General features: G+C 28.7%; 1 protein-coding gene across 2 annotated transcripts in view; it reads right to left on the reverse strand.

Annotated features, from left to right (window-relative positions):
- LOC107447518 (U3 small nucleolar RNA-associated protein 14 homolog A) overlaps nucleotides 1–12,487 on the reverse strand; it is a 45,161-nt gene that overhangs the window by 9,474 nt on the left and 23,200 nt on the right. For both annotated transcript variants that reach the window (XM_016062479.4, XM_087160944.1), the window contains 5 exons: nucleotides 10,095–10,217; nucleotides 7,293–7,387; nucleotides 4,671–4,794; nucleotides 2,659–2,736; nucleotides 256–428 (listed from right to left, as the gene is read on the reverse strand). In XM_016062479.4, coding sequence (XP_015917965.1) covers nucleotides 256–428; nucleotides 2,659–2,736; nucleotides 4,671–4,794; nucleotides 7,293–7,387; nucleotides 10,095–10,217 — 593 coding nt within the window. The remainder of the gene's footprint in view (nucleotides 1–255; nucleotides 429–2,658; nucleotides 2,737–4,670; nucleotides 4,795–7,292; nucleotides 7,388–10,094; nucleotides 10,218–12,487) is intronic.

A 12,487-nucleotide genomic window follows, 5' to 3' on the forward strand; every position in this document is an offset into this window, starting at 1 on the left:
CTAAATTGAATATTGATTACTCAAAATAAAACAAGTAAATCTTACTGTTCCAAATTTTAAATTAAGTCATCAATTAATTCAGATCAAATATTTATATAAAGTGCATATGTAGTGGATTATTTATTTTTACTATTAGTGTAGTGATTTATTTTTACTGAGATAGCATAGAACAGTTTATAGGCCTTCTCAACACCGTAGAAAAACTAATTTTAGCAAATAAGTAATCGTTTAAGTAAAATCATTAAATAAACTTACTCTTCATCATCATCGGTGTTGTTTCCAAACGTCTCTTCAATCAGACCAATGTCATCCATAGATGGATTTCTTTTTGCAGAAGAATCCAAATTAGCTTGGACATTTTCTGCAATTTCAACTTTCTCCCTCAGTTGACGACCCAGTGACAAATCTTCCTTTAAGATGCTGCGACTCTACGATTAGAATAACTTTGTAAGAAAAGAAGAAAGAAAAAGTTCTACAGTATTCTTTTTGAAAAAGTCTCACATTAAGGCCCATCTGGATACATACATATTACGTAACATCAAATTAGTATTTAAAATATTTAGAAATTGAATTGCTTATCTTTATTGACAAGGATGGGAAGGAACATGAGCAATGTTTGTGTAGGAAAAAAAAATTCCCTTGTTGAGGTATAGAAATAATTAAAATTTGGAAGATGGGATCACATTGTGAAAAAAAATATTACATAACCGCATAAGACATATATGTTTTTTTTTCCAATGGCAGGCACTGAATTTGTATCTTTGCCTATACTATGCCAGAATTGTTGCTCATTTCGCGTTACCCAGTAGGTACCTGTGAACCAAAGTCACGGAGGCGAGCAACATTGCCCACGCCACACTGCCACAAACCCGTTTATAGGGTGGGCCACATTCACACATCATACACACACACAACAGAGGACAGCACAAAGAGAGAGAGAGAAACATCCATGCCCAGAGCGGGATTCGAACCCGCAGCCTATGGCTTCGCAGTCAGGCACGCTAACCGCTCGGCCACCTGGCCGGCGCATAAGACATATATATACTTCACAAACATGTAGGATTATGACTTAATTTTGGTGATAAGGTTAAAAAAATATCCAAACCCACTAAAAATAAGCTCAGAGAGTATTTGAATTGCCCCTTTACAGCAATAAGTTTCTCAGAAGCAGAAGTATTTCTATATTTTGTTTCACATTAATTGTATATTTTGTTCTGAGTTGTTTTAAAAATTAAATCTTTCTCCTATGTAGATAGAAAACAATAGGCATAGGACAAACAAAAAGTGTATTTTGTGAAGTTAAAAACTTATTAATGCATAGGCATGTAGAATAGGCATTTTTGTTGTACACATAAGCATACAAAAATGGTCAATCAAAATGTTGCATCTCAGTAAAATTTTTGAAATTTCATTTGATAAACCAGAAAAAAGATGTTATAGGTAATCTGATTATCCATAGCATGATTGGTAGGGAGCTGAACCCATGTCCAAGAGTTCGATCCCCATCGGCCAAAGTTTCCCCGTGCATTAAATGGTGACTGAGGCATGTTAAATCTGTCGAGTCGCAAAGTCCTCCATGCTCTCATAACAAATCAATACTCCGGGGGGTACTGGTCCAGGAGTTTCCTTGTCTTCTGGATTGGTTCAAAATTATAAGGCTATGGAGTTGAACATTAGTAATCATAAACCCAAAATTTAGTTGGTTGTTCAACGACGGATATAAAATCTGATTATCCAGGAGTATTTAAAAACTCACTGTTAGTAGGAAGTTTATAAAATATTTAGGATACATAAAATGAATTCCATTCTTTTAAATTTAGACTAAAAGAAGCTGACAAACTTGATTAGGGTTGGCAACTATTAATATACGTATAATAGATCAATATTTTATGTGGCTTATAAAGCAACATAATTAATGAAGGGGGAAAAAAGAGGCCCCTCATCATCCAGATTCTGCAAGAAATTTTGCATGTAAAATAATGTCTTCACTGACTAAGCATATGAATAGTTGACCCAAATTTAATTCCATTTCTCTTAATTGCATTCTTGCACATAACTAACAGGCTTTTACTATGCTAGGTCAATGGAATGAAGTGCACAAGGGGGGAAATTTTATACAATCTTACTTAAGGCCTAAAAGATAATGATTATAAAAATAAAAAAAATACATCTAAACATATTTTCAAAAATAAAGTATAAATTGATTTATTTTCCATTTTTGTTAGAATAATGATAAAAGTCAGTTTTCAGAGCACTAAACCATAAAAGAATTAGTTGTGATTCAGTTAATTATTACAGTCTCAAAATGCATTAAAATCCAAATTATAACTTAAATTTAAATAATAATAATTTTTAAGTATAAGGCTCAAAAAGTGATTTAATTTACACCTGGTATACCAACTTGGCAAAGAGTGAAAAAGTATTTTATTTTGTCCTCGAACTTCTAAAAGAATTAAATTATAAAAGAGCAGATAAATTTCGTGCTTATTTCCACGAATGCAATGTTGCAGTTTTAAATAATGCAAAAAAGGGGATAAGCTTAAATTAATCTAATCCACATAAGGAACAGAGCAAAAAAACTATACATAACACTTACTATACATACTATACATAATATTATTAAAAAAACCTATACATATACATAACTAAAGTACTCACATCAGGATTATATTTCGCTCTAAGTTTTTGCTGCTTTGCCCATTTTCCAGTGTTCCTATGCTTTAATGTTACTCGCTCCTAAAGGGGATATACATAAACTTTAATTAAATACATTATTACGATAAATATACTTAGCATGAGTTTAAGCAAACTGATAATATTTTAATAACTATTTATTTATGCAATAATTACTACAAATAACACAAAAATGGGGAGGATACAGCAGTTTGGATAAAAAGCTGAGCATTGTGAAATTACATAGAACTTTAAAAACAACAATTCCAAATTACAAATAAAATATTAATAAAAATTACTATTTAAAAGAATAATTTTATGAAGTATAATATAGTTTAAAAATATTTATTCATAAATATATTCAACAGTTTTATTTTAAATTGTAATTGGATTTACGTTTTTTAAAATCAGAGCATATACACATTTTTAAGTAAAATATTTCAATAATTTCAAATGCAACCAAATATAAAAAAAATTAGTGAATGACCCCTCAATTTACCATTTTCACAATTCTGTGAAAGATAAATTGTAAATTAAATTTAAATCATTTAAAAAAAACTATACAATAAGATCAATTCAAATTTTCAGAATACCTAATCTCTATCATACTACAAGATTTGATTTTGTCTCTTTAAAATAATAAATAAATTTATGACACCCAATTATCTCTCATAAAATTTCATGAATAAAAATTTTATTCAATCAAGTTTTTCTTCTTCTTTATAATAGCATCCAAGACTTGTAGAAATTCTGAAACAACAAAATCGTTAGAATAGCTAAGATACTTTGATCACTTTTGTGTATGGTCCCCTAGTTCAATATATTAAATTTTTGAAATTTAAGAATGGTTAATATGGTTATGATGGAAATCAAGCAACAAAAAAAAAGAAAAGCGAAATCTGCAGATTCTCAGAACAGTGGAGTTTTCGATAACATTTCATTTAAAGCTCAACATCTACTAACTTACAAATAATCAGGGGTGATTGTGAGCCCAAGTCAAAATTCCGGAAAATTCATTGAGTTAAAAAAAAAACGAAAAAAAAGAACAGTTTAATTGAAAAATTAGAAAAAAATTTAAACAAGGTTTTTTTTCCTTTTTCTCAATATTTCTTAGTTCACTTAAAAATATTTAAAATTTTACACATACCTATACCATTTACACATACCTGGAGAAGTAATTAAAATTTACAAATATGTCTTTCTTTCTTGAGTTTATGATTATAACAAATATTTACTGATAAAAAATGAAAATTAATCATGAATATGAGCTCTCTGGCTCTCCCTTACAAACAAATAAAATAAACTGTGTTTTTAAGTTCCACCTTTGAAAATCCGGAAATTTCTGTGATCAATGATTTTTTTTAACATCTGGACCTTCGATCTCCGGAAACTTCCGGATCACTGTTAGCGAAAATTCCAAAAATCTGTATTTTTTCCGGAGCACAATCAGCCCTGAATAATGGACGAAGTGGAGATTGTTTGCGTGTTTCTATTTTAGGGATTTTAATAATTATTGAAGCTAAAAAAACAAAAACAAATTTAAAGGCAAAATAGATTAACACTACAGCTGTTTTGATGCAATGGACAAACAGCATCACCAATAACAAAATAAAACAGAAATATCTGTTAAGACAAATATTGTACTACTTTGTACCGCACATAAAATAAACATTAAAAAAGTACACATAATACTGCATAAAGGAACATATTATAACTTCAGTTTGATAATAAAAAGCCTCCATATGAGTCCAAACACTTAATGAAAGATTGTTTTGTGTCTAAACACACAATGATTTCTTTTATTCTATGAAGTGCAATGGTGAAGGTTTCTTATTATAGAACCAAAACTATAGTAAGATTGTTTGTATCTTTTCTTCATGTTGTTCAGCCATACTTATATTTAATTTAATTAAAGCTTAAAAAAGTAAATAAGATAACGTGGAATAAATGCCATATAAAAACTATCTAGTAATTATTAATATTTGAAAACATCTTACTAAAATTCTTATCTTATCTAGGTCAGCAAGCTGTTCTAAGGCTTTTGCTGCATCAGTTTTTTGCAGCTCTTCAAATTCCTTCATAACTTTTTTTAGTTTTTCTTTTTTTAATAGTCGATGATATCTAAAAAATGTATACAAAAATATCAGAATTAGTTTGGTTTATTAATTATCCATTTAGAATCCTAAAAGAATGTATACATTTACAAGGTAAAATTTTTCAGCAAATATAATTTTAAGTTCTGATATCAGAGGTCCGGTAAAAGGAGTTATTGAGGTACGCAATGAATATTGGCCAACACAGATATTTTAAACACTATTGGTAAGTAAAGAAGGACAGTAATAGAGTCCCTTCAAGCTCTTGAATCTTAGCCACAAGCATGGGTCTCATTAACAATGATAATAAAAACAAAATAATTAATTTTTTACCTTTAAAAAGATTGATGTCATAAACTAAACTGGTCTAATAATTATAGCCAGAAAGCTAAAAGCAGAAAATTATTAACATAATAAAAATGACCAATAAAGGATTCTGCGAGCTGCAAAGATGATAAGTTTCTTTCATAGTGGGGAGAAAAAAAAGAGAACCAGAGGTAAAACTACTGTGGAAGAAATTAATTTCTTCAAAAAAAAACTCTTTTTTAAAAAGAAATATCAAAATTAAAACAATTCCCTAAACAGTTTAGAATCACAATCTAGTTTTAAAATAACTGTTTGCAGTTGTTCAATATTTTAGTTACATCATATAGTAAAACCTAATGGAAGAAATGTGATTAGTAATACCTAATAAGAATATAGAAAAACCTAATTTTACAATTAATAAAAGAATATTTTAAAATCTAGTTTTACAATTATTAACAACAGAATTGTTAAAACATCATAATCAAAATGTATTTATACTACTAAATTAACAAATCCCACGAAAACATTACAAATCATATGTTGAATAAATTACAAGTAACATATTGATTTTTATAACCAAACTCTGTTAAGTATGAATAATGAAACTGACTCCTAAAATAGTATAAAAATAGTTATTTTTTTTATAAAAGTAGATGTGAAAAATGTAACTTTCTGATACAATATTAAATTAAACTAGTTTAAATGTAAGCATCTCTTATAATACTTATTGCTTAATAATGCATTGGTCTTGTTTATTTCTTCCATTTTGACCAGTTTTTTCCAATTTCTTCCACTGTCCGAGAAGAAATAGATTTATACCAGACATTATATGCAAAACTTGGTGTGTTGAGAAAATTGAAATTAAATGTGGAAAACCAGAATTGAAACACAAAAGAAATTAATACACGAGATAGCAGCAAATTAGGCTAATTTAAAAATGCTATCAAGAGTGACTGATTAGTTTTATTTTTCCTTTTTCAATTCATAGTTATGCATTTAACATCACACACATTAGTAATACATTTAGTTTGCAAACTGAAAAATAATTTCTTTACCACAAATAATCCAAGGGCCCACTGTTTTTCCATACACACTGTGCCAAATTTTTTGAAAAAATAACAAGCATCTCTACAGGAATTCATTGGCTTGTTGCCACTTTTATAAAATTGTCTTCAAAGTATATTAGTAATCCACTGCAACTATAAATGATTATAAGTTTTCTACAAGATAATGGCAGCATCTTTTTCTCATTCCAACAAAACTTAAATAAGTGCAGTTACCAAACACTTGAGTCACTACCATATCTTGTATAACCTGTTTAAACTTCATGCCAGTGAAACATGGATCTTAACTAAGATAAAGAATGTTCACTGAGCTGTGATGGCTCAGGGGGAGATAAAGCACTTTCCTTCCAATGAGGTAATCCAGGTTTAAATTTCAATTATGTAAAATATCCCTAATATTAGATGGATCATGGATCATAATCCTTTCACTGCCAGGCTAACAATAGGAAGTTTTTGTAGTTCTCTTATTCATGTGGGTTAGTTCATCTCCATGAAGGTTAGTTTGTCCTAATGCTTGATCCAGAAGTTCCCTTGGTCCCTGGGTTAGAATCAAAATTGCAAGGCTACGGAGTTGAATATTAATAACTGTAAGCCCAAAAAATAGACTGGCTGTTCAACATCAGTTGAAAACAAGGTTCATTGAACATGTTTGAGAGATAAATTCCTCAAAAATGCTTAATGCAACTTTGATTACAGATTACTACAGAATTTATAGGTTAACCCACATATAACTCAACTAATCTGATTATGACTACTTGATGAAGCTCAGATGATAATATAAATCTTGACAGAGAAAAAGGCTCTAGAGTTAAAATAAGATTGTAAAAAAATTTTAAAAAATTAAACCCTTTGAAAATTAAAAATTGGAAGAAGCTCATGGTTCTAGGAACAGAAATGGTTGTTGCACTTGCAAAAAAGAAGTATTTAACGGTTCAGCATATTTAGTTCTGAATTTAATTAACTATCAATAATCATCACGAAAGAAAATACAGCACATTTGGTCCAGATTTCTGATAATTGACTTGCGTAATATCTAATCTTTAGTGAATTTCCCTGAAATTTACTTGTAGTATTAATGTGGTATTATGCACAGACTAATTGCCTTTTAAATGGGCATTAATAGTGAAAACTACAAATTTATATGAAAATTAAATACCTTTTGCTTTTGATTTTATTTTGACGCCGAGCCTTTGCTTCTTGATAAGATATCAAAGCACGGTGTCTCATCAATTCAGCATGCCTTAGTTTAGCCTATTAAAAAAAGAGATGCAAAATCCATAACTAGAATATAGCAAGAAAGATGAAACTCCATTAAAAATTAATTACATTTAAAATCATATATGAGTTACTTAAGATTTATTGAATTTGTGACTTAGGAAAGACTCAGCAATTCAGCAGTGATTGCAAACTGTGGGCTTTTAATGTTGCTAATAAAACTTTAAAAATTTTAAAGAATCTTCTATGCTTATTAAAATAATTATCAACAAAACCCTTATACAATATCCCTAACAGCAAAATAACTTGAGCCCAAATTAGACCAACATTCTTGAATCTTGGTTCAATAAGGGTTCAAAGAGTCATTATTTTACCGATATTAACACTACATAGAATTGTCGGATTTACAAGGTATTTTACAGCCACTTTACTACCGATATTGGCCCTATATAGAATTGTCAGATTCATCTGATATTGCATATTTATTATTCAATCAATATAGACCTTCTTCTGGCTGATATAGGTCCTATATAAGCCATTCTAGAACGAATATTAAAAAATCTAGACATCCCAATATTGGTCCCTCAGTGCATGTTCTAATAGGAACCATATAGAGCCCAAAGCAAAATATAGTATCTCAAATAAGCTTATGTTCATACAGATTATGCTTGTTATATTACAGCCCCCTTACAGCTATCCTTTCATTACAAGGAACGATACATCAGGTCCAATTCGCTATTCCACATACCAGCAATTCCCAAATGGTGTTCCGCAGAACGCTAGGGTTCCAAGAGTAAGCATTTCTTTTTTTTTAAACCTGAAATATATTTGTGTTCATCCAATTTGTATTTATATAATATTATGGTTATTTTAATGAAATTATTTATGAAAAATTGCAATAAAATTGAAACAGGAATTTTTAGAAAATTTTTTCTTAATAATAATACATTGAATAAATTACTAAAGAATATGATATATAAATTATTGCATCAGTATTCCGCTTTATCATCGAACTGTGAAATTCAAAATAAAATAACCAAATTCAGGAATAAAGAATTATTTCTTTCTAATAACCTTATCACAATTTATAACAGCTCTTTTTCAAAAATTATAATTTAGGCTATTTTATTTAATTTACACTTAAACGGCAAAAACTACAAGGCTCAACTTAGACGGCAAAAAGAAATAGTCCCAGCAGACTTGCGAATTCAACTGCCTAACATAAAACCTAATTATAAGACTTATTCAATCACATTAAATGTTTCTGAATTAATTTGAAGTTTTTTGTCTTGTTTGCATATTTACACCTGCCAATGAATGCCTTTTAAAGTCAGAGTTCCATCAAAAGAAGTTCGATCGTTTAGGGTTCGCGGCTGGAAAAAAAATTGGGAACTGCTCCCGTAAACACAATGTCATTTTAACGCCCATTAGAACACCTACACTGAATCCTTCCATTATAGCAAGGTATAATCTACAGTATTAGTATAATCTACAATACTTTTCACCTTACACCACTGTTTTCTTGTGGACAAATAGAGTCATTATTTTAATTGTAGGCTGAATTATACAGATGGAATTAAATACAGAAGTTACTGAGATGATACAAAAAAGTGACTATACTGCAACAAATATAAACAACATTATGCATAATGGGTATGGAAACTAGATGTCATTAATTTTAGTCTAGCATAAAAAAAAGAAGAAAAAAATAGGATTACAGCATTCTAGATAACTATGCTAGTGAAATATTTACCTTCAAGGGGTGAGTTAGATCACCCACGGGGGTAAATATGACTCCATTTTACTCGTTAAATGTTGATACAATAAATTTCATCTTATAAGTTTTAAAATTACTAGTTTCGCTAATATACAAAATTATAAATGTATATTTCTCATTTTTACTAGTGTTTATACATAAACAGTTCTTACCATACTATGGAAATGCATATAATTGGAATGAAAAACATAAACAAGTATCCCCACTTCATTCAATGAAAAATTTTTTTTTTTTTTTTTGATATTAAGTTTCTTTTCTTTTTCTTAAGACATTATTTGATGTTCTCTCTTCTTTTTTTCTGTATTTTTTCTCCTTTTTTAAATCATTTTCTTAAAACTTTTGAATGATATTTTTCCTTATAAGCACATTTTGCTCATTTATTAACTTTTGTAAATTTGTATAAATTTTTTATAGAATCTTGTTTCTTAAAACCTCCTTCAATTACAAGTAGAAAGTTTTCAAGATATAAAGAATTTTCTTTCACAATATTTCCATTCAAAAAATAATTTTTAAAACAATTGACAGTACAATTCAATTTTGATGTTCTTGAAAATTGAAATTTCTATTTATCTTTACAAGGTATTAATTTAAATTTTATTTCATTCAGAAATTACATTTTCATTTGAATTATTATCTAGTTTTTTTTACAAATTTATAGATACAAGTTGCGATTTGGAATTTTTATTATAAAAAAAAAGCTAAAATGAAGCATGTTTTTAATATTAAGGACATAGTTCTAATGGGTTTTTGAGATGTGTGTGTGGGGGGGGGGGTTCTTTTATACATTTTGAAAGGAATTTTTTAAACATTCTTTTAAGTTATCAACATCCAAGTCCCAGTGATAAATATTTAACATAAACAAATAATTGGAAAAAAAAATCCTCAACAAAAATCCACTTCAGTAAATGCTGATAATAGATTTACAAAGAAATCAAATGAGACCATTTAGGGAAAAAAGAAACTTACTTCAGTAGCACTCATAGCTTGCAATGCTTTTTCTTCAGCAGCTGTCAGCTCTTTCTCAGGTTCTAACCTGTGTTCACTTTTTTCCAGAAGTTCAGCAACAGCAATTTCAACAGGATGCTTAGTCTACAAATATCACTTTTTTAAAGACGCTATTTAAAGCATAGCACTTTTAACTTGCAACTAATACAGTCGAACACGCTCATAACGTGCCCTGATTTAATGAAGAAATCGGAAATACATGGTTAGTACAATTTCAAGTCTATTAGCAGATAACTCCCTTTTAACAAGCAGATCCTGTTTTTATTGAGCAATAATTTGAGTTAAGCAAAAAAGCGTGAAAAAAAGCACAAATTAAGTACATATAGTGATGTACTATAATTTCAATTCTATAAATAAGTACCTTCTTCAGTGTCTAAAGGTCAAATGAATGTAGAGAAGTAAAGAGACAAAGGTATATAAAGTGGTTTAACAATTAAGGACAACAGAACAAGTTTGAACCAAGAAATAACCAATGGGGGGATAAGAAGCAGATGTGAGGGGATTTTTGGAAACCCTATGGGGCAAACTGATTGAATTAAAATGGATTTCTAAAGATTGGGAAAGTGGGATACTCAAAAGACCCTGAACAGAATTATTAAAATTTTTCAAAATATATAATGATTCCCAAAAAATAAAGTTATGAAAGTGAAGAAGTGTTGAATGATTTTAGTTGAAGGAAAATCAAACTTGTTATTTGAATTACAACTGTGTAGAGTGATAGAATGATATTCTATCTTTGGTTAATATCCTTATTTTGGAAGTATCTTCTGTGTTCTTTAAGTTATTGTTTAAGAGTGCATTTAGTTTATCTAATTTATGCACAACCATGTTGACACAAAATGTGACAAATGCCACAGTTATGAATATCAGCAATAGGCTCTACCTAGCTCTACTCTGGTAATTGGTTCTACCTAGCACAAAGTATTACCCTTTCCTTTTGTTGAATATTTTGAGAACTAGAAAGAAGTTGATGACTTGGAAAATTTGAAAATATATATCAAGAAGAATTTGAAATATATGCATCTGTCAACTCCAAAACAGATTTAAAATATACTGAAAGCTATGGTGACAACAATCAATGAGAATAATAACAAATTGAATTGATAATGCTTTTGCCATAACCATGCAATAATAAATGAAACAACATTTTTTTAACCGTATATACATAAAAAATATTTATAATTTAATAAACATAATGTAATTTAGTATTATATTTATGGCATTTTCAATAACCTGTTTTTTACGATCACACAAATTAACAAGTCCCTTTCAGCTCTTTATAAGCGAGTTTGACTGTATTTCAAGTAACTAATTTAAATAATATGCCTTATAGGGGGCCAAATATGATATAAGGAAATATTTATGAAAAATCAGATTTTATGAAACAGTGTACATATACCAGCCTACTTTTATAAAGAACGAATGACAATTTGCTTTACTTAATTATAATAAAGGCAAATTTTTATAACAAAGTACATTATTTTTAGTATTATAATTATTATGTTTCTTAAGAACAGACATCAACTCAAGTTAGAGGTCTAATATATAGAAAATTTTTACAGCTTTATAAAAAATAATACAAAAATCTATTTGTTAATATTTCCTCATACCAATATTTAATTAAAGTTTATAATCAAGTTCAAGACCTCCTTAAGCAAATGATTTCAAAATAGAATTTCAAAAATCTTGAAATGAAAACATGTTAAAAATGCCCCTTAACATATTTGTGTAATTTAGTGTATGAGTCCTCAATTCACCTCTTAAAAATTCGATAAAATTAGATTTCAGGGGAGTTGATTTGGAATTGGTTCATTTCAAATTAAATGAAAGAGATGAATAATAAAAATGAAACTACAAAATGCCACCTTACAAGGTTACTACATTTACTGAAAGTAATAAGGAAGCATATGACATCTGACTTCCTACCATAAAAATTTGATAATGAAAAATAGTTAATTGAGTTTCTTGTTCATAAAATTACCTAAGTTTCCAAAAGTTTAAAATAATGAATCCTGCATATTGAGGCTTTATGTATGAAGAATGCATATAATTAGTAGACTGCCCCCCCCCCTCATTTGAATTAAATCTCGCAGCTTCAGCTAGCATTATTAACTGAAATAGAAAATAATATTAAAAGTATTATTAAGAAAATTATTATTGAGAAGTATAGATTAAAAATCTATACTTCTCAATTCTTTGAATCAAAAAAATTCCTTGAATTTATCCTGTTTCCTTGATTCTTCTAATTCCTGATTAAGAGACTAATTTTTTCTGGAAAAGATATTAAACTTATAAGTATCTCAAAACCTGATTTATTCATTTTCCCTAAATTTTTGTACAATTTATTTATATTC

The sequence above is a fragment of the Parasteatoda tepidariorum genome, chromosome 4 (assembly GCF_982258835.1).
Source record: "Parasteatoda tepidariorum strain Cologne lab strain chromosome 4, Ptep-v5.0, whole genome shotgun sequence".
NCBI classification, from domain to species: domain Eukaryota; kingdom Metazoa; phylum Arthropoda; class Arachnida; order Araneae; family Theridiidae; genus Parasteatoda; species Parasteatoda tepidariorum.